At 37.2% G+C, this 22,103-nt stretch overlaps 2 protein-coding genes across 5 annotated transcripts in view; one reads left to right on the top strand and one right to left on the bottom strand.

The window, feature by feature from the left end:
* The window catches only part of LOC129239486 (transforming growth factor beta-1-induced transcript 1 protein), a 71,668-nt gene extending 67,498 nt beyond the window's left edge, over positions 1-4,170 (top strand). For all 3 annotated transcript variants that reach the window (XM_054874999.1, XM_054874998.1, XM_054874997.1), the window contains 2 exons: positions 3,351-3,584; positions 3,660-4,170. In XM_054874999.1, coding sequence (XP_054730974.1) covers positions 3,351-3,584; positions 3,660-3,737 — 312 coding nt within the window. In that variant the 3' untranslated portion in view covers positions 3,738-4,170. The remainder of the gene's footprint in view (positions 1-3,350; positions 3,585-3,659) is intronic.
* Positions 1-17,748, bottom strand: part of LOC129239485 (uncharacterized) — a 103,580-nt gene extending 85,832 nt beyond the window's left edge. Inside the window, exons 1-9 of one of the 2 annotated variants that reach the window (XM_054874995.1) lie at positions 17,668-17,748; positions 17,306-17,511; positions 16,054-17,175; positions 15,867-15,977; positions 15,378-15,790; positions 12,573-12,693; positions 12,153-12,503; positions 11,780-12,031; positions 11,529-11,708 (exon numbers count right to left, since the gene is read on the bottom strand). In XM_054874995.1, coding sequence (XP_054730970.1) covers positions 11,529-11,708; positions 11,780-12,031; positions 12,153-12,503; positions 12,573-12,693; positions 15,378-15,790; positions 15,867-15,977; positions 16,054-17,175; positions 17,306-17,395 — 2,640 coding nt within the window. In that variant the 5' untranslated portion in view covers positions 17,396-17,511; positions 17,668-17,748. Of the gene's footprint in view, positions 1-11,528; positions 11,709-11,779; positions 12,032-12,152; positions 12,504-12,572; positions 12,694-15,377; positions 15,791-15,866; positions 15,978-16,053; positions 17,176-17,305; positions 17,623-17,667 lie in introns of those variants that run through there. The other variant, XM_054874996.1, reaches the window with a different exon arrangement.
* Positions 17,749-22,103: the final 4,355 nt, after the last annotated feature.

Raw genomic sequence — 22,103 nt, 5'->3', positions numbered from 1 at the left:
CCAGCAGCACGCGCTCATGCGCCACAGGCATACAAATAATTCGTTTGAGTGCCTGCATAGGCGAAGTGGTTGTGTAGGCGGAAGATTCGGTTATATTTACGTGGGCGCGCTAGTCTCGCACGAACGTAAACGTAATTTAAAAGATTGAATTGTCAGTTGTTGGCTAAAGGGGGGTTTCATTTACCTACTATCGAAATCAAAGCTGAGTAAGCGCGTGATTTACGTCAACGCGGCTTTAATTGATGGCTGAGGGAGTAGGTCCGATATAATACACACACATACATTTATATACATAAATACATACATACACACATTCCAGTGTGTGCCATTCAATTAGCATTTGCTAACCGATAGTATTGTAAGTTTTTTTTTTTGTTCTGTTTTTATGTAAGCTCAGCTGAGTGGTGATGCAAGCCCGTTGAAATGCCAAATAACTCGGGTAACGATTGCATAGAGCGGGGAAATTTTTCAGAACAATTTTAAAATAATTTTGTTTAGCGATCACTTTCGTTATGAAATAAAAGAAATATGAGGAGGTAAGAATTTTCCTGTACGATGATTGACGCGACAGCCGTTTCTTCTTCGACTATAAAGAGGTGGGTGGAGAAGCGCCATGATGAAAGCTGATAAGAGAAATCTGCTTAGCTTAGAGAGGGAAAAGTAAAGTTCATTTCATTAATGACATTTTTGTGTTTTATTTACACATTTTTTTTATTTTAATTGTTTTTTTTTTTGTTTTTTTTTTTTTTTAATTTTTTTTTCAAAATTTTTGGGGAAGCATTGTGTTTTTTCTTTAATTTTTGTAAAACACTCCAGTCAGTGTTTTTAATATTTTTTCCATTAATAACTGATACTTATGAACTTATGCCTGATAGTTTCATACTAGGATTCCCATAACTTTTCGAGTTACCCTATGAATTACCGGGAATGTTTAATTTAATGTTTTCTTCGATTGACAAGGCGTAGTGCACCATGAGTGCCTTCCATTGGGCCAGACAGTCAATAAGGAATATTAATTATCCGTTTTGAAGCGTTTGAGATGTGCTGTACGTCGCAAATGGCCGCAAATGTGGACAAACAATTCTTGGATTTTGCATGATGATAACGCGCCATCGCAACGAGCCCAAATTGTGCTGGATTATTTGACTAAACACCAAGTAAATACCATCGTGCAAACACTGTATTCACCTGATATGGCCCCGTGCGACTTCCTTTTGTTTCGCAAGTTGAAATGACCACTTCGTGGAAGGAGATTTCAATCGATAGAGGAGATCAAAGAGAATACGAGGAAGGAGCTGAATGCCATACCTTCGTCGGCTTACCAGGGGTGCATGTGTGTTGCTTCAGACGAGTCATATTTTGAAGGAAATAAAATAAATTTGCCTGAATTTTAACTCTGTTTTATTTTATTTAAACATTCCCAGTACTTTCTGATCATAGGGTATATTAAAATACCTATAGTGAACCAGTGAGAGTACCGAGTAAGCAGATACGAATGCACGTTGCTACGCTTCGATCGATTTGCTGCTTTGCTGGGACAGTATTTTTCAGGGTACTTTCAAAAGTCTCATCAGCAAATCAGAGTTAGAAGTATAAGGAACCTTGCGTACTGGTAAGAACCGCGTGCCCTTTTTTGCCCGTTTTTTGATGGCAAAGCCAGATCTATTTTGAAATGAAGTGATAGTTGCAAGCTTTTTCTCTAGGTAGACTAGCTGATTTGTTTTTTTTTTCTTTCGCCGTGAATATTAGGGTGTCAGCATAAAATGAAATTATGAAAAGTCGTTCCATTCGCATCATCGCATGATGCAAAGAATAATGAGATGGCACCTATCGTGGTCCCGTTACTTTGCGCTCAGCGAATTTGACAATGAGTTACGTGGTTTTAACACCAGCATGGCCAGATTACCATTTTCGTAACCTGATTTAGCATTTTTTTGTTATTTAGTCTCGGCGTTTTAGTTCTTTCTTCATGACATTTTTCTAACCTATTTATTCTAATTAAATTGTAATATTTGTAAATTTGTAAAATATACATTGTCTTAAAATTAGTTCAACAATTCACTCAGTTGTATTTAGTTTTACTTTTTTTTAATATCTGGTCGCATTGCCCGCGATTGCAGTTGTTGTTGGTGTTCTTCTGCTTTCAGCAGTCAAATCTCTCTCGCGCTACTGCAGTGTTGCCTAGTTTTGGATATAAAAACGCACTAAAGTGCCCATTTAAAGAAAATAAAATACCAAATGTTTATTGAATTACTTAAAGAATTTTGTATGCGTGACAAATTTTCTTTAAAATGTGCTTTGTTTTTTTAATAAATGTGTTATGCTTATGTACAATTTAATTTATGAGTTTTTTTGTTAAAAGAAACTCTTTTGTTAAGGGAACGACTTTTTTGCTATATTTGAGGTTATGTAACAAAATAAAGTACTCTTTTTGTCAAAATGTTGTTATGGTTTTTTCAGTATTTTCTGGTTTTTGTTGCTTATTTTCACTTCGAATACATTTCTTGATGCCCTATGTCTCACTAAGGATTGAAGACCGGAAAAAACGATTACACCTCTATGGCTTTAATTCGCATCCAGTAAATTCAAACGCTTTGTAAAATGTTTAAAAAGGTTTTATATGTTAAGAAGAGTTGAGAGAGGGACATTAAATATTCTTGCATTACCTTAGAAGGAGCAAAAAATAATTTGCACTTCAACCAACAAATTTTCATTTACACTAAAATCTTCCCATCGAGACCTATTTTGACATTCTTTTGTTTAATAACACAGTTTTTTTTGTTAATTTACAGTTTCGGTAGCTTTAAATTGAAAAAAAAGAAACAAACACCAAACTTAAAAATTTTCGCATTTTAGGCAAAAAAAAGCACTAAATTTATTGCGAAGAGCAAATGGTTGACAATACTGCACAACTCAGCTAATGCGACGTCACGCACTCTCTGATAGGCACAATATTGTTTCTATCATTCTTGGCATCGTCGTCGTATGCTTTTAGCTCCAACTGCATTTCGCTGTGCAACTTAGTTCGTACTTTCCTTTTTCTTTTCTACTTTCTTTTTTCGTGACATTCCAATGTACAAAACGTTGTTGTTGGCCGAGTGCCACCACCTTTAATGTATGTGCCTTGGAATTATTGAGGCTCATGCAGCTGCACAGTGGCAGAGTTTTCTGAGGTATGCAAGACCTATGGTAGGATCTCCTCCATTAAATACATACATATTCCCGTGAAAAAATATTTCCTCATTTTACCAAGAGCATAAAAAAAGGAGTAGGGAAAGTAGAATCCAACGATATCAATTCAAAGATTTATATAAATAACTGATAAAAAAATATCCTTATTTTCTTTCCAGCGCACGATTAAGGCGCTCGGCCAAACTTGGCATGAGGATTGCTTTGTGTGTGGCGGACCGTGCCAGAAGCCCCTAGTGGGCACCTCCTTCTACGAGCGCGATGGACGCGCCTACTGTAAAACGGACTTTGAGGAATTGTTTGCAGCTCGTTGCGCTGGCTGCGCCAAGCCGATCACAGAGAATGCCATTGTGGCGTTAGATGCCAAATGGCATCGGGACTGCTTCAAATGCAAGGTGAGCGCGATCACTTCGAAAGAAGAGCAATTTAAGAGCTAATTTCTAATTCGCTATTTGTTTTTCATATTACAGAAATGCGCCAATCCAATCACAGCGAGTATATTCGCAGTTGAAGAGAACAAACCAGTTTGCACGGAGTGCTCAGCCTAGAAAGAAACAAGCAAGCAAGCAAGGAAGCTGAAGTAATAAGTAATGTGAATGCGATGAACAATGGATATATGAGGAGAGGGGAGCGCAGCGAATAATTACCTGAAAATTTAGTTATAAAAGGCAACTCAAATAACAAAAAGGGATACAAGCTAAATAATACCTTTTACAAAGCAAGCAAAGCAAATAACTTCAGCAGCTAAAAAGTACTTCTAATTCTTCGTAATTGCAAAAATGTTAACTTAGTCGAAAATAATTCTAAATTTTACAAATACTTTTCGGCTAATTGTGTTCGCTATTGCGCCACTAACCGTGAAAAAAAAAACAACAAGAAAGCTGAGAAAGACCATCGCAGATTTACACAATAGCATTATTCAGATAATCAACACTTTAATATTCAGACACGATCCACTCAATCTACACTCCACACTACACTCACCCTATAGTCCATATACGCCGACACACAAATCACCTCACTGAACGCTGTACACGCCTGACTGACGACTAACTGCCGGACAGACTAAAAAGCTGCTGTGTGACATTTTGGACTACTCTCGGAGTAGTTTTGGTTTTCTTTGCTGCTCTTAAAACCCTCAAGCAAAAGCGATCGACCGTTAACGTACTGACATTTTTTTTAATTACTGCAGGCAAATTTATTATTTAAGATTCTATTTGCGTTTGATTCGTTTAAAGAATTTTTATCCTTCTATTTTGCTTCGTTTCTTCGATAAAGAAAAAAATTAAGCTTAATTGTTTTTTATTACTTCGATTATTTTTTCTACAAAATTTGCATTAAAAATTATGTAAATTTCAATGGTTTAATCAGCTAAGTAACATAATTTTTTATTTTGCATTTTCGCGATTTTCATTTTCTTCTCGACTATCTGCTACTAACAAAAAACAAAAAAAAAAAAAATGAAGTAAAAATTTAATGTTAATGTTTTGATAAAGAAAAAAAATTTGTCCTTTGGTAGACTCTCCTTCTCGCTTTTTGAATGCAAATTAAAATTTTGAAAATTTCCTGACAGAAAGTTAATGTACATAAATCCGAAAGAGTCAAATTTGGATATCCGGAATTTGGAATTGACAACAAAAATCCACTACACAAATTACAAAACGCAGAAAAAACCCTACAGCCATACTGATGTAACTTGAAAACTCAAAGTAGGAAATCGATATAGAAAATAGTTCGCAAGCTGTCTTCAAGAACGCCTTTGGCATCTTCACCTGGTTTTATAAGTTTTCGTAAAATATTACGAAAATTTATGAAACTATTGCGCTAGTCAAATGCTTTTGGAAAACAACTGCGAATGCCGAAGCCTATGACAAACATACAATATGCACATGCATATATATATATATATATATGTGTGTGTGTACATCGCCTGTGAACAATATTTCCTAACATTCCAAAATTAATGTAATTAAAACTTTTAATGTATACTTATAAATTATTTTTGAAAATGTAATATGTATTTCTATATAAAGAATTAATAATAATAATATAAAAATAATAAAACCAACAACATAATACAATAGCAATTTTAAGTTCGAACAAATTTTTACGCTTTCATCATATAAATAAATTACGATGTAGCATATGCAGAATAATTTTAAATTCAAAGAACAAATAAATATTTACGTAACTTTTTTAAATCAAAACCACAGTAATGAAGGATACACATTTTTTCGTTTGTTGGAAATATTTTGGTTGTGGTAAAAAAATAAAATTCATTACATTCCCACAGCCGGATCAACTCGATTGATTTATCGTCGATTAAGAGCGGCTACTCCAGCAGCATTTCGCACTCTCGAGCAAGCAGCAAAAATATCAAGAAAATAGGGAAGCTGTGGGTATACTTAATTGAATTTTAGCCGAAAACAGAGCAGCAGACGTGCATCATTTCACGTCGTCCACTGCCTAGCAACTATCGCACAGGAGACAACTTAAGATGACTCTGATCATTGCCACGCATTGCAACTTCGTTTGTCTGAGAAGTTCCTTCAATCGACGTGCAATCATTAACTCCCTGAAGCACTTTAGGACATTAAATGGCTAGAATAATCACCAGGCGCTCACTAAGCTTACTTGAAGCCAGCAGGACATAACTGCACTTTGCTCTTGTAAATCCAGGCTGAACTATGTCGATAGACATAATAGCCTGATGCTAACATGGGTCCCGGGACACGTGAGTATCGTGGGTAACGAGACCTCTGACTCCTAGCTAGGATGGAAGAAGTTGGCCTCAGAGCCCGTTTTGCCACTCCCTTCTGCAGCCATCAAAGCCACGGTTAGCAAATGAATTACTACAACCCACAAGCGCGCTTGGCAGGCTGAGAGAGACTGCAGAGCTGAAGAGGAGGATGAGACGGCGTACCACTTCCTGTGCGTCTCACAGTGCGGCCTATTCCCGAAAAGCTGGCCAAAACTCAAAAAATTAAGTAATTGATTCAAAATTTCTTACTCGGGGGTTCTCGGGGTCGCTGATTACGAATTTGATCTTAAAATTTTGAAAATCCACCCCCTTCCACCCCTATTGGCCACCCCCTCACGTAAAATAGCATATATTCTAGAACATAATTAAGATGCATGTAAATTTATATGTTTTCGGGGTCGCAAGGTAGCAAGTGGTAGCAGCTGAATCTTGTTTTATTCAGTAACCACATATGTACTAAAGATTTCTCGTAATTTACTAACCTTCCGAAGAGATTCCATTTGGTTTTGTTCAATTTACTCTATTACAAAATCTTTCAAATGTGTACAACTTTCACTATTCATCGACAGTAATACGATGCTCAAACGAAGCCCACGTTGCGACTGAAAATACAGAGGATACTTAGGGTACAGGACGTTGCTATGAACGGTTTTCACTACTCAAGACATTACTGTAGCCAACCCAAAGACAAAAAAACTCTATCTAGAAACTTTTTTTTTCGACTTTTGGCCAGCTTTTTGGGAATCGGCCGCACTGTGCGTCTGCCCCGCCTTCGCTCGAATCAGGTTTGAGGTCTTTGGCACTGATGTGCTAAGAAGCGGCCACCTTGGCTCCTTGGCACCACAAGATCTACTCAGATTACTTTAAAGAAAATCAAAAGGGAATCCAAGAGTAGTACAATGGACTTAATCAATGTCTGCACTTGACAAGAACAAAAAAACAAAACAAGCTTACTTGAAGCCTACCTGTTTGCGAGCAGACTGTTTGTAGGCAACGTTGGCTTATAAAGGGTGATCAATTTAGCAATATCAGATTTTAAATCGAAATGAAACAACGAAAATTCAAATTGATTGGGCAATCATTGTTATTTTTGACATCTAGTTTTTAAAGAAAATCCCTTTCAAATGTTAGTCGCAGCTGCGCCGTAATTCGGCCATCCGTAAACACCGATTTTGAATGACTCGCGACTCACTGGAGGACTTCGGTCGGTGTCTCGTGAACAACTTTGGTAATGTTGGCTTCCAATGCCGCAATCTTCGGTTTATCCACAAAGCATTTAAACTTTACATACCCCCACAAATAATAGTCCGAAGGTGTGATATCACACGATTTTGGTGGCCAACCCACTGGTCCGGGATAAATTGCTCATCGAAACGACGACGCAGTAAATCCATTGTTTCATGGGCTGTATGGCATCGAAGAGTCGTTGATCATGGCAGATAGCGTTCGCCATTCATTGCTACATTAGCACCAGCATAGTCTTTGGAGAAATATGTGGCCGATGATTCGTTCAGCCTATAGGCCACACCAAATGGCTTCGGATTGCTCCTCAGCCCAAATAAGGTAATTTTGCTTATAGATGTAGCCATTAGCAAAAAATGGGTCTTATCGCTGAACATCATAAGTTGGCCAGAGCGCGCAATGAACATTTCGTTGATTTTCGTAATACAATTTTACGATGTGTAAACGATGTTGAGACGTAAGTCTTTCCATTATGAAATGTCAATGAATACTGAACAAAATTATTTATTTATTTTGACAGTAGTCACGCGTGAGCCGTTAGAAAAATCCAATTGGAAAAAGTACCTCCAATCCGATCACCCTTTATAACCAACGTAGGTATATAATTTAAGGGGGGAAGCTGGTCTAGAATTTTGAAAAAATCGAAAAATTTTTTTTTGTCTTAAAAGGTGCTTTAGGGTCTTAGAAATAATATACCAAATGAGGGATGCCAGCAAAAATGTCTAAATGCCCAAATTTTTCATTCGACGGCAGTGCCTCGCAGGTATGCCCCGAACGCTACTTACAACTTTAAACGCGTTTTTCTCGAAAACACTTTTTTTAAACTGGCCGAAGACATAACTCGAACAAATCTTTACCGATTCTTACGAAATTTTGACAATACATTCGAAATACCTTTCTCCGGAGACGTACGTAGGATTTTTTATTTATATTACATATATTAGTTTTTTTTTTAATCAACAATTTTATGTCGTTCTTTATAGTGAAAATTGTAACTTTTTGTTCAAACGTGCACCATTTCGCGAAAAAACAAAATATCGAAAAAATCCTACGTACGTCTCTTTCTGTTGTTATATAGAAACTAAAAAAATTTTATTTTTTGATCCAGGACAAAAATTAAGGAGTTTACGTCTTCGGCAATGGGCCCGCTAGAAAAAAAGGCGTCTTAGGAGAACTGCTGGACAGCGGCCATTTTGAAATTAATTCAGACGAAAAATTTTGTATTTGTACCATGAAAGCTATATTATTAAACCTATTTCACAGATTTTCGATTGATTCCTTTGTTGAGTCAAAATAAATTCATAAAATATGCCCTTTTTTTGCGCTCTAGACCAGCTTCCCCCCTTAAAGCAATGACACTAGGGTGCCCATATCTAAATGAAAAACTATTCAGAACCGGTTTCGATCGATCGCGACGATGCGACATACAATAAGTTAATTTAAGTCCTTGCCTTTCAATATAAATGTTGGTCTCTTCAAAGTGTATATCACTGGTGAGCACCCAACTATTTGTGTGCTGGTGACTATGCCCGAAAAGTGCTGATGTAATTTGGAATCCTAAATTTAAGATCAATGAACACTCACATCATTTTATAGCTGCTGTAACCCATTTATCTAACTTCGAGCCATCGCTATTCCATATATACTATACAGGGTGGTCCGTATAGGGTTCTCTAATCATGAATGACGGCTCCTTTCCGCTAAAAGTTAAATGAGTTAGATTAGATTTGTGGAGTCCGAGCACTCCGTCAGGAAGACCATTAAGAAGACTACACCTGGATAGATTGCCGTGGAAAGAATAGAGACAGGATAGATACAGTATGGATGGTAAGATGGAAAAATTGGTTTGAGGTACCTTTTTCGCGAATCTTTTGGATTCATTGGAGAATCTCAAGAGGCACGGTAGAGAAAAAGTATAAACTTTATCCATACTCAGTACTTCGCTCCCCAATAGCCTAGGTATGATTCTAGAAAACGCCAGAGAGCTACAGAAAAAAACCTGATGATGAATGGTTCCCATGGTAGCCATATGGTAGTCATTAACGATTCGGTCTCTTAAGGCGAATATCAAGCAATCCATTCGTGAGATAGGGCCAAGACGAATGTATTTAAGGTGCTGGTATTCGAGCAACAACAAAATTATTATTAAATAAGAACTGTCAAGGGAAAGAGAATAGAATAAAGGAATGAGTGACAAATACATAAAATTGTATTCCGCCATTCCGTTTGACCGATATTTCTAAATTAAAGGTAAATGACAGAAGAGGAAATCAACTACTCTAATCACACCACGGTCTATAGCTACGCCTTGGTGGTATCATTGTCAGCATAAAATGAAATCATGAGAAGTCGTTCCATTCGCATCATCGTCGTACGCTTCTGGCTCCAACTGCATGTTGGTTGTTCAACGTAGTTCGTACTTTTCTTCTTCTTTTCTACTTTCTGTTGTTGTGTGATTCTATAAGTAATATACAAATTGTTGTTGTTGGTGTGCTGCTACCACTTTAACGAATGCGTCTTGAATAGAACCAGAAACTGTCACCATGGTCTTTAAAAACTGGGTTAACAGAATGCGCTAGTGCGAAGTCAGCCGAGTCAGCTTCTTGAATGAAATTGTGTTTTATAAGTAATGGGAATGTTTGCTCTTTCAGATAAGCCAACAATATGCTGAAAAAACTGATTTTTGTCAATTTTTAGAATTAAAAAAAAAAATCATACCATATGGAATACCCTGTATATAGGTCTCTTCTGCATTTTAATTTTAAAAAATGCGCTCGGAGTCGAAATTCCGATTTTGTGAAAAATTCTGTTTGTTTCAAAAAGTTGTTGTTGTAGCAGTATAGAGTGCTGTTTTGATAGAGGCAGATAAACCATCTACAGGCAACCAGTGCTGTTGATGTAGTGAAGGAGATAAAAGGTATCTTCGTTGGAGAACTGTCTCAGATTATCCTTAAAAGCCAGTTCAAGAAACCTCAAGCGCTTAGCCACCAGATCCGAACATTTGCAAAGCAAGTGTTCAACAGTCTCTTTCTCTACAGGAACCCCACAGCTTCTGCACTAGGGGTTGTACGGAAGGCCAAGCTTCTCCGCATGAGCTCCTATCACCCGGCCGGCGAACACCGCTGTGAGCTTGGAGGTTGAATAGCGGGGAATACCCAACACTTTAAGCGTCCTTCTTCTGTCGTACTGAGGTCAAAGTTATTTAAAGATAGCCCACGATAAGATAGAGGTCCATCTGCCTTTCGCTTTTTTAAGAAAGAAGTTGTGCAGTTTCCCTTTAACAACGGTCAAGAAGGCACCGATGTCGAAGATGGAGACAGCTGAAAGCCTATTTAAATTTTTTTTTACGGAACTCTAAGCTTGAGTACTAAGTACTTATCGATATGCATGCCCAACTGTTTTAAGAAAAACTTGGTTTCATCAATTCCCCAGTCGACTGCTGGTCAATGTTATTATACGCAGTTTTCGTTCACCCTTCCGCATGACCTCGATTGTTTAGTCCCGATTTATACACAGAAACATCGGTCACACGGGCAACATTCAAATACGAGTATTCAAAACCCCTCTCTCCTTCCTGTACGTCCTACTCCCACGAACAAAATGTTTCCCTATGTAAATCGGGACTTATACGCAAATGCAAGCAAATATTGTTTTTGTACTACCGATGTCACCGTATATGAATTCTCCTTGACCCTCGTATTCGCCTCTTAAAGTGTTGATTTAAATTATATTTCAAAAAATTACTTTTGACACATTCGATTTCGTTTATTTTGACATTTCCTAATTTTTTTTAGATATTTAAGCAAAACAAAAACAACTCTCAAGATTGGGCTGCGCGCAAACGGGGTAACAACAATCCTTTCCTGCATAATTTTACAATAAACTGCTACAGCAACCGTTTTCCGAGCCAATTTTTATGCAAAGATTCAACCTTAACCACATATCTGTATGTAGGATAGTCGATCTCACTAACGCCGTTTTTTATATTTGTTAAATATCACTTTTCTGAATTTTTTCTCTAAAAATTTTGATACCTCACTTCAATTACTTTGCAATTTTTTCACATTTTTATAATTTTGTTTCTGTTTTTTTTTTTTGTTTGGTTACTACAATTCAGTTTCCGTTACTTATTTCTCTGCTGTGGCGCTTGAATGATTCAACTCAAATGTATATTTCACAGTTGTTGTTGGAGATGATGGACGTGGCATTAAGCGCTCTAGTTTAAATTTCTAGAATAGAGGAGGAGTTCACGTGGAGTTTGTGCGGCAATACAACCAACTACTTAGGAGGGGAATGGCTCAGGAGCGTAGCATCGTCACTGATTTTGTGCACTTACCTTCTTCTCGAGCACCGAACCCAGCGTCTGCATGATGGGCTGAAGCACTTGACGTATTTGTTCCTTGGTAACAGTTCGCAAAGCCTCGACGAGCGCCTTGTTCAAGTGGGGCAATTCTTCAGTATCCACACTAGGCTCCGCAGGTGGTGCTGCTTCGTCGGCCATACTATGGATGAGAACCTTGGTGATGGAGGGAAGATGCACGAAATTTAGCGACAAGTTAGTGAACTTAGCAGGCAAAGACAATTTACCGAGCTGCTAGCCAATTTTTTGATATGCGTAGAAATTTGATCACCATCCGGTTTTGTGATGACCATGTGTGATGTCTTAGGAGTGACAGCGGTTTCCTTGCTAAGCTTCGCCTTCAAATTGGTTACGCTTGGTTTGAGTACGCGACGCTGTTTCGGCTTACGACGATAATTGTAGTGATTCTTCGGCACCAGTTTCGGCTCGTACATATTCAAGTCGTTCATAAACATTTTCAGGCTGTAATTGGAGGCGGTCTGGAAGTGGTGTGTGTGTATGTGTGTGGGAGTATGGAATAAAATACATTATTTAAGTAAATATTAATTCATTTAAATATTCATCATTAATTGTCATTTGAGAAAGTGTGGCTTAAAATACCTTTTCAAAGCTTGCTTTACGATAATTATCGCGTGCGGTGAGAAACCGCTGCTCATGCATGTCCTCCAGAAAGCCCAAAAACTTTGTGCACCGATCTTGCAAACACTCAATAATCGCATCATTCCGATCGAAAATTTGCTTCTCCAGGCAAATGTTGACTGTTGTGGCTGCCAACTCAATGAGCGTATTCAATTTTTGTGGCACCTGATCGAGCAAAAAGTAACGCAGCTGCTTGTAGTAAGTCTGTAGTGACTGGTGGATAAGCGAAAAAATGTTGAGCACACGTTGTGTGGACTCATTTGATGAGGCACTGCACAGTTGTTCCACCGAAACCAAGCGAAGATCTTCGATCTGTGGATAAATAACAAAACAAATATTGAGGAAAAAAAATGGAAATAAGAAAAAGACTAAATGGCTTACCATTCCTTTCAAGGGATACAGAAAATTGCGTGAGAATCTTACAGAAAACTCGAAGGCATTCTTCTGACGTCTGGTCTTATCGTAGTGACTATCCGGCACATAGAGCTCCAGTAAACTTATACTGGAAAAAGAGAAAACAGAAATAGAAATTGGCAATACCAACGCTCTGTATGATCATTTGGCTATACAGAAAAAAATAGGCACAATACGAAAGATACGATACGAATAATGCCATCTTATCCTGGTGTTAACCCTAAGAGCATTGGGATATCTTTATTAGGTACTCTTTGTCTATGTTTGTTATTGAGCGGCGGCAGCTCTGTGCCGGTAGAGATTGAAAAATTTCTAACTTCTCATTTGTTTACTTGAAAAGTTGCAGAAAAATGTGTGCCAGAGTTTTCTTGTAATTTTTAGGAAGTTAACACCGTATTTCTCTGAAATTCTTACATATCTCTCTATCCGCAAACTGGAGTTTGTGGAAGGCGCCAAGGCAATCTCTTTAAGTAGGCAGGATCGCAACGAGCGTAAAATCTGCAGCGAAGCTGGTACCTCTGCCTACACTGACGGCTCCAAGATGGAATCGGGAGTCGGAAAGGGGGTTTCCTCTAAATCCGCCAATTTATCTATTTCCTTAAATTTTCCGATTGCTGCTCGTGTTTTGCTGGCAGAAGTCTTTGCCACCCAGCAGGCGTGTAAAATGCTTAGGAAACGTGAGAGCGAAGGAGATATTATAATAGCATTTTCCTTGATAGTCAAGCCACGATCAAGGCTGTGACGACGCCATGGTGTAGAACGAAATTAGTAAACTCCTGTAAGGAAGAGATTAAATCTTTTGGGTGTGAAGGAAGCATTTCTCTGATCTGGGTTCCAGAACATAGGCACATAGAGGGAAATGAAATTGCTGATGAGGTTGCCAGGAAAGGGGTTGAATTTATCTCAGAGACCTCCTACCCGTTCATCGGCATCCTACTGACTGTTGTTAAAGAGGAATTGCGCAATTTTATTTGGATGGAGCTCCGCTTCTTCGTATGCTATTTCGAAAATTTTTGGCTTCAATACAATAAATGGAGGCCTTACAAAGTCCTGGGTACTCCAAGCCCTTCAATTTCCAAACTCGCAGCTGTGTTTACCGGTCATTGGACGATCGACACACACGCGGAAAAGCTGGGTTTACTATTTAACCTCCATTGCAGAAGCTGTGACGACCTTTCAGAGAAGGAGACTGCTGAGCACTTTCTCTGTAAATGTCCGGGCTTGGCAGCTAGACGATTAAGGTCACTGGGTGCTCCTTCCTTCATCAGCCTGGGACAGTGCGCCAACCTAAATCCTATCAGCCTTCGCCATTACATCCACAGCTTTGGCTGGCTGTAGATATCTCCCTGTTGGAGGTCTCATAATGGTATCAAAATGGGCCTTTAGTGCTGCTTGGGGAGTGCCAGAGTGATACTTCAACCATTTCATCTACTTAACTACCGTTCTTGTAACAAGCATTGGCAAAGTTCTTTTGTAAAATTGGCAGACCCGGCAATGGGCGATTGTAATGAAGTGGCTTGGAATTTGAATTCTTTTGAGGCTAGCGTCAAGGCGTAACAATTTCCATGAACATGAACATACATCCCGTTCATTTATCAAAATTATACAAAAGTAAGCCTTGCCATCGTCTTATGATGATTTGGGTAAATATGTGACAATATAAATTATTTTCTCGGTGTATTTTTTTACAATATTTTTTGAGGATAGGCTCAATGCACAAAATTTCCAATGAATGAAATATAAGATTTATGTTCATTTTATAAAAAAACTTATCTTTTTATCTTGTTATGATTACAGTAAATGTAAAATCAGATAAACATATTTCCAGGCGTTGTTTGTTTGAGGTTGAGGTCAACGCACAACATTTTCCTTCGAACGTAATATTGGATTCAGCTTTACCGATTGATATTACACAAAAAATAAGTTGTACCCATCGTCTTGTGATAATTTGGGTGTGGTAAGATAAAATAATTTCTATGTATTTTTTTTTCAGGCTAGGGTTAACGGACAACATTTTCATCGAATAAACTATCTGATGTATATTCATTGATCGAAATAAAAATATAAAAACAAGGTTTCCCAGCCATCTCAAGATGATTTGGATAAACGTAAGGCAATACAAACATGCTTTCTCTTGTTTTTATTTGAGATTGAGGTCAACGTTCAACATTTTCTATCGAATGAAATTTAAGTTTCGTCTTTACCGACCGAAATTGCACGAAAATAAGTGTTGCTCGTCGTATTATGGTGACTTGGATAAATTTACGATGATATAAATTCATATTTTTCGGTGTGGTGTTTCAGGTTAGGTTCTACAGACAACATTTTCCATCGAATAAAATATCAGATTTACGTTTATTGACCGAAATTATAATAAATTTAGTTTTTTTCCGTCAACTTGTGACGATTTGGTTAAATGTACGACAATATAAATTAATGTTTTGGGTGTGCTTTTTGAGGTCAAGATCAACGATTAACATTTCCTATCCTAAAGTAGTACTAGATTCAATTTCATCGATTGCGATAAGATTAAGAAAGGTGTTTCTGACATCTTATGATGGCTTGAACAAAAACGCGTGCTTAAAACCACTACTCTCTTCGGAGAGAAGGCCGCTAATGGCCATCTGCGTTATTGGTCTACTGTCATACCTTTTAAAAAACGTTTATATGAATTTTGAATGCAGATATTAAGCTTAAAGTTTCACCCACACAAGATCCAAAATACCTTAGTCTCGCCAAACTAACATTGTTCTACATTTCGTCTAACCTTACCGCAACTTGTCCAATGTTTCGATGATGCGTTCCTGCATACTGGTCATTTTCGCAAATATTGCCATCTTTTCCATTTTCAGATCCTCAATTGATTTGGTTAGTATAATATTTTTCATAGCACGCAACTCGTTGGAATTGAGAGTTTGACGGCTGCGATCTTTGGGTTGTTTTGGGGTTATCGATGCAGATCGTCTGCCGCTTAATCGTGGCGTACGTGGCGACTTTTCGGTCACTGGTGAGGAATCAAAAACCCGGGCTGACGAATTTTTGCGTGGACTTGGTTTTGGCTCATTCGACTTCTTCCTTGGTTGTATGATTTTTTTCTTTGCTTCCTTTTTGTCCGATGTCGTTGCCTCTTTAACTGGCGGTGGGGAAGCAGATTTAATGGCGCGTTTCTTGATGTACACTTTCATCTGAAAGGGAAGGATGAAAAATACATGCATGGGTAAATTGTTCGAAGCATCAATTAATTTTCATAATTTTTCATACTGGTTGATTTAATTCGGTGGTTCTATCCTCCTCACGCTCATCGGTCAAGTCGGAGTAACGTATTGGGGAAACGTTCTTCAGAAAACTTAAATTGATGCAGGGAGTTTCCTTCTATAAAAAATATCGATACATTTTTTTTAAATTATAAGTTTAGTATCTTTGCTCTATGTCGGTTTAGGTAATATACTTCGCCTTCGACTTCGACAAACTCCGCCAAGCCTCCGCTATTATTCGAATTATATGTCAATTCCTCGGTTCTTGGACGTGGACCGCATAGTTTTGTATATTCCGCGCGTCCAATCATCTCATACTCGAGATCACTGTCCTCCACCACATCGTACGTCGGTGGGTTGTCTTCGTAACTGCTTTGCCCATAGGTGAGTGCTACGGCTGGCAAACTAGACGGTGGCGGTTGGTTTGGCAGCATCATTTCCGGCGCACTGATCTGAAGCGGCAACTGTAACTTAAGTGAATGCCTTGTATAGGTGACATTGGTTGGTAAACGCTCGTTATTTTCGGAGGTGGACTGTTGCTGTGCTAGCTTATCAGCTTCGGTGTCCAGCGGTGTTTTGATTTCACCCACCTCAATGGTCTCCTTTGCCACTGTCTCACAAACTTCCACCCATCTTGGTTGCGGTTGCCGAAACTCCTCAACGATAATCGGCATTACTGTTTTCGATGAGAATATTTCATCTTCCTCTGGCACATCGGGCAGCTTGCTGTGAAGTTCACGTCGCACATGTGGCAAATGCATGGTGTGTGTTTCAAATAGCGGCTCATGTGACATATCGAATGGATTAGAGGGTGTTTGATCCTCGGAGGTGGAATCCGTACCCAACATTTCTCCATCACAACTGTTTTCATCCTCAAAGCTGCAATCGTCCATGTGAATTGTGCCCGCGCAAGCATTATAAGTGCCGCTAGTGTCACCGCCAAAAGGAAATCCGTAAGTTTTTGGCCGCAATAAGCCTTTCGATATCGATGTCGATCTCATTGTCTTTATATTACTGCTTGCACAGGTATCGGTCAAAGTATGCTTACGTAGGTCACCGTAACTCTTTACTTTAGTGATCAGCTGGTTGATTTCTTTGTCACTCAAATTGCGCACACGCCCAGCCGCATCAGAGCGTGAAACATGTGTCTCGACATCAGGGTCGCGTCGGTATGGTGTACTCACCTCGGTGTTGGTTGTTATTTTCTTTGCCCTAGACAGCCGATTGAATAAGTCCTTCTTGCGATGCCGTTCATGCTCCGGTTCGCTGTGTTGCACCTTCTGTATGACGCGCTCTAAATGTTCAGCGCGCGTATACTGAGCGGAAGTAGTTTGAAAAACAGAAGTGAAATTATGATTTATGACGCATGTGAAAAATAAAAAGGGAATCATTAGCGCGTATTCGTTGTCACATTTCTAACCTAAAAGTAACTTCGGAGAAATTTACCTTGAATTCAAAATTTCTTGTTGTCGTACTCAGCACTGGATCATTGTGCAGCGAGAATCCATAGAATTTCTTACCATCGAATTCACTCATTTCTCTATTTCTTAAGCCTCTTCTTCGTCGTGGCTCGTTAACTGTTCAGTCCGCTTGTCGATTTGGGTTCTGTTGTTCTTGTTGACTGCTATCAGTTGTTCGTGCTTTACAGACGCCTTGCAAATCGTAAAAAAAAATTTCAATTTCAAAATTGCAAAAACCAATTATAGGAAATAAAGACTAAAAAACTTTTTTGTAAACGTAAAATTAATAAAAATATATTTATTCACAACCGAACTGTTTTTCCTTTTTCCAATTCTGAAGTTACTTACAAAGCTGCCTGAGCAAACGAAATGGTGAATTTATTAGTTCAAGCGTGCAACGAAAACGAAAATATTCAAATTACCCTGTCGGGGGAAATTCTAAATATGGCAGAGAGCGTTGCTTGTGTTCTCCCGGCCAAGTTGGCGTTTCGATTATTTCACACGCACGCGTAATGTGAGTGAGTAGCGCAGGTGGTGGAATTACGAAGCGGGGCGACAGTTGGCCAAGTGAAATGATATTTAGGACTGCATCTAAATAAAATATCGTTTTGATATCGAGTTGAGAGGGTTGAATGCTTCATAATGCATACATACATAAATGATATCTCTTCAATGCGCAATTTAAGGGTGTCTGAGAGAGGAGTACTTAACAGAAGAGGAAACTTAAAGTAATATAAAAAAATATAAAGTCAAAAATTTGAATTACAATAAATTAAGGAAAAGCAAGAAAAAAGGTATGGAAATAAAATAAAATAAAACAAAATGAATTTAAATAAAATACTATAAAATAAAATAATATGTAATAAAATACAATAACGTATAACACAAAACAAAAAAAAAAAAAAACAAATTAAAATGAGATAAAGTAAAAGAAATAAAGAAATAAAAATAAGACAAAATGAAAAAAATTACAGAATATAATAAAAAATAATATTAAATTAAAGAAAGTGAAATAAAACCATATACAAAAATTTAATCAAATTCAATTAAATACAATACAATGAAATATATTGAAATTAAATTAAATAAAATTACAAAATATAATAAAAATAAAACAATAAAATAAATTAAGTAAAATGAAGTACATAAAACCATAGGACAAAAATTGAAGTAAGAGAAAATATGATAATATAAAATTAAATAAAACAATGTATAATAGAAAAAAATGATTTAAAAAATAAAATAAAATTACTTGAAATTAAATTAAAAAAAAAAATTAAAAAAATTAAGTTAAATAAAGCAAAATGAAATAAAAAATTAATATTAAGTAGAATATTTAATTTACGACATGCAGAAAGCAGCTTTACTCAATTCTTGTCATATAGTCCGAAACTTTTTACGGTAAACGTTTTTCTTGTTTGTAAAATTTTTAACTATTTTATATAATATTTATAGACATTAAATTAATTGTAATATTTGTACCTGTTTTAAGTGATTGGCTTGCAGCGAAGCTGTCGCCAATTAATGTAAATCACTCCTTTATTAGGATGCAATAAAAAAAAAAAATAAAAAAAAAGTAAAATAAAATAATATGTAAAGAAATAAAAAAAAAATAAAATAATTGAAATTGAATAAAATAAAACAAAAAATAAAAGAATATGATACTAAAGAAAAAATCAAAATAAAATAAAAATAAATGAAATAAAATGAAAATAACAAAATGGGATAAAAGAAGAAACAAAAGAAAATAAGAGAGGGTAAAATAAAATAAACAATAAATAAATAAAATGATATCAAAGACAAAATAAAAACAAAATAAAATAAAATACGAAAAAAATAAAAATAAAATAAAGTAAAAAGACATGCAGAAATCGGCCATACTGGACGCATGGTCGTAGAACTTCGACTGCGCTCCACCAGAGCACAATCCCTTGACAATTTTAACCGGGACGTGTAATCTCCGGCTCTGATGGCTTAAAATATAATAAATCAAAATTTGTTCCAATAAAAGAAAACCAAGTAAAATGAAGTAAAAAAAAGTAAAGTGTAATATAATAAAAAAAATTTAAATGAAATGAAAGAACAGAAAAGAATTAAGTAAAATAAAAGAAAATAATTTATATTAAAGTAACGGACCACAGAAAAAATAGTATAATAATATAAAAAGAAAATATAATAGGTAGCGTGTGATATATTCTAGGACCGTAACTGTTATGCTTTCTTTCAAAAGAGTCAATAAAAAATGTTACTTTTCACCAATATGTTTTCAGTACAAACATAAAGTTGAGCTTTTATTTTTCCTGTCAAAAGTAAAAGCTAAAATCTGACTTTTATCTTTTTGGGCAAAAATCAAAGTTAAAATTTAACCGGCAAAATAAAAGTTTAAACGTAACTGTTATTTTTGATAAAATGACTGACTTTTCTTAAAACCAAAAACATGCATATCCTTTAAAAACTTTAAGGCTCCGCATCGCTTGCTATATACAAAATGAAATAGACAAGTTTCTGCCTACTGACTTTTTGAAATGAAATTTCAAAAGTAACTGTTATTTTTAGCCTGGATACATGACATTCTGATTCTTGGAAGTGTACAATTTTTTGGCGGCTCGATATGCGAACGAAACACAAAATTAACTCCTTGGATACACTCGACGTTTTTGTTTTTGCTTAAAAATCATGCTCATGCCCGAATTCCAAGAATTACTTTTCAAAGCTAGCTACGCTGTGGTCAATTAGTATGCTGAGATCGCCTGCTAGATCAGCTGTTTTGAATTTTGAAAAAAAGGTAGTGAGCAGCTCAACAGTTACGACATTTTTAGTTTACTAAAGAGTGCATACGGTGAGGTTATGTCTGGAATACCCGATAATTGGGCGCCTCGTGACTAATATTCGAAGTCGTTTCGGTGAAATGTTGTATTATTGCAGTTGGAATTGCACTTGCAAAAAGCAGAGCGCTAACAAAACAAATTCACAGAAAAGTAACGGTATTACTCAAGCTATCATTCAGCTGAAGAGCATTCTAGTAGGGAAATTTGGTCGGCTACAGAGCGCCGAAAATTGCGTGATTTAGTGAAACGATTTGTTTTCACTATTTTTCGCTCATTTGAATAAAACCATTCATAAAAATAAATTATAAAAGAGATAAGACTAACAAAAGTAGTAGCTCGTACAAAAAAAAAAAAACCTGGGTTTGGAAGAAAATATGCCCTATAAAGCAACAAAGTTCGAACTAAATTAAAAAAATAAATTTTCAGTCGATCAACAAAATCGTATCGGGAATATGCCAATAAGCGGCTTTCATCTGCGTTCATTATAAATTCAGAGTTTCACTATTATCTCTAGAACTTCGATATATGCAGCAGAATGAACTCGAAATCCTTGTGTAAAGAAGTGTAATGGCACGATATGTGCCGTCTAACACCATAACAGAGGCTGGAAACTTCTTGAGCATGATCGGAATATTGCCATCTGGCATTTCTGCGGTTGGTCTTTTGTTATTCGTTAATGATTTCCCCGATAGAGAAAAACCATAACATCTCAGGCGATCAGGGTATTTAATATTCTTTAGAAGGCGTATTGACCGGATAATTCGTGTTCTCAGTAGTCGGGAAGCCAAAAACTGAAGGAAATCCCTAGATGCTCGGAATATACACCTTCGCCGCCCAGCCTGCCTTCGAGCTTTGTGCCATCTGTGTATATATGGATGGACTCGCCCTTTCTTATATGGCGATAATAACTGTATATGACTATTTATTGAATTAAGTTCTAGTTCGTCAGGCCTTATCTCTCAGACAATTGTAAATGCCGCGCCAAAAAAATTGGCCGTCTTTGGCCGCTAACCAATCATCGAGCCATTTTTTGGCTTCTTCGGGAGAATTGAAGCGCTGCTCGGAAAGTGGCCCATCGATGCAAACAAATGATAATTGGAAGGCGCCAAGCCTGGTGAATAAGCCGCATGCACCAGCCGTTCCCAATGGTTCATGCGACACCGACCTTCCGGCTTCCGACCTTTAAAATCATGCCCATGTCTTTCAAACGTTTGGAAATCGCTTTTTGGGTCACTCCCAACTACTCTACAATCATTTCTTGCGTTGACCATCATCTTCATCCAACAATGCTTGCAATTTGGCGTCCTCAAACTTTTTCGGTGGCCGGCCATGGTCCTCGTTCTCCACGCTAAAATCACCACTTCGTAATTTTTCAAACCACTTGAAACACTGTGCTCTACTTAGAGCATGTCCACCATAAGCTTCTATAAGCATTTGATGATGTCCGCAAATCGCAGTTTGAAGGCACGAAATTCGACATTTTTAAGAGTGACAAAAATGTATTGTTGTATGAAACGTAACAAACAATGGACTGCATATTGTTGACAGATGACAGACGAAAAAACAAGACATTTGGGAAGGTTTAAGGTTTGTAGAGTGTTGTGCATGACGCGTGACGTCGCTCCACTATCAAATACGCCAAAATTAAAGTAGCGGCTTCCGGAAGGCGGCATCCTCTGTATTCGCTATGATTTACAATAAATGTGTAAGCTTAGCAAAGCTAGCAATCGTAGTCATCTCCCAGCTGGTCCATTTGAAAAGAACTTCCACTAACCAATTCAAATCGGATGAAGGTGAACTTCACACCTTATTGCTCTTTACTGTTAACTGCTCTGTTCGCTCTCACAGCAGTCGACTCCCACTTACATAGTAACAGCAAGCGCTGCGTTTGATCTTTGGTGTTAACTGCACTGGCTCTCGCAGCAGTCGACGCACACTTGCATTGTAATTGCATTG

This window comes from Anastrepha obliqua, chromosome 2 (assembly GCF_027943255.1).
Source record: "Anastrepha obliqua isolate idAnaObli1 chromosome 2, idAnaObli1_1.0, whole genome shotgun sequence".
NCBI classification, from domain to species: domain Eukaryota; kingdom Metazoa; phylum Arthropoda; class Insecta; order Diptera; family Tephritidae; genus Anastrepha; species Anastrepha obliqua.
The sequence above is the reverse complement of the archived record's forward strand: the minus strand, read 5'-3'. Positions and strand labels throughout refer to the sequence as shown.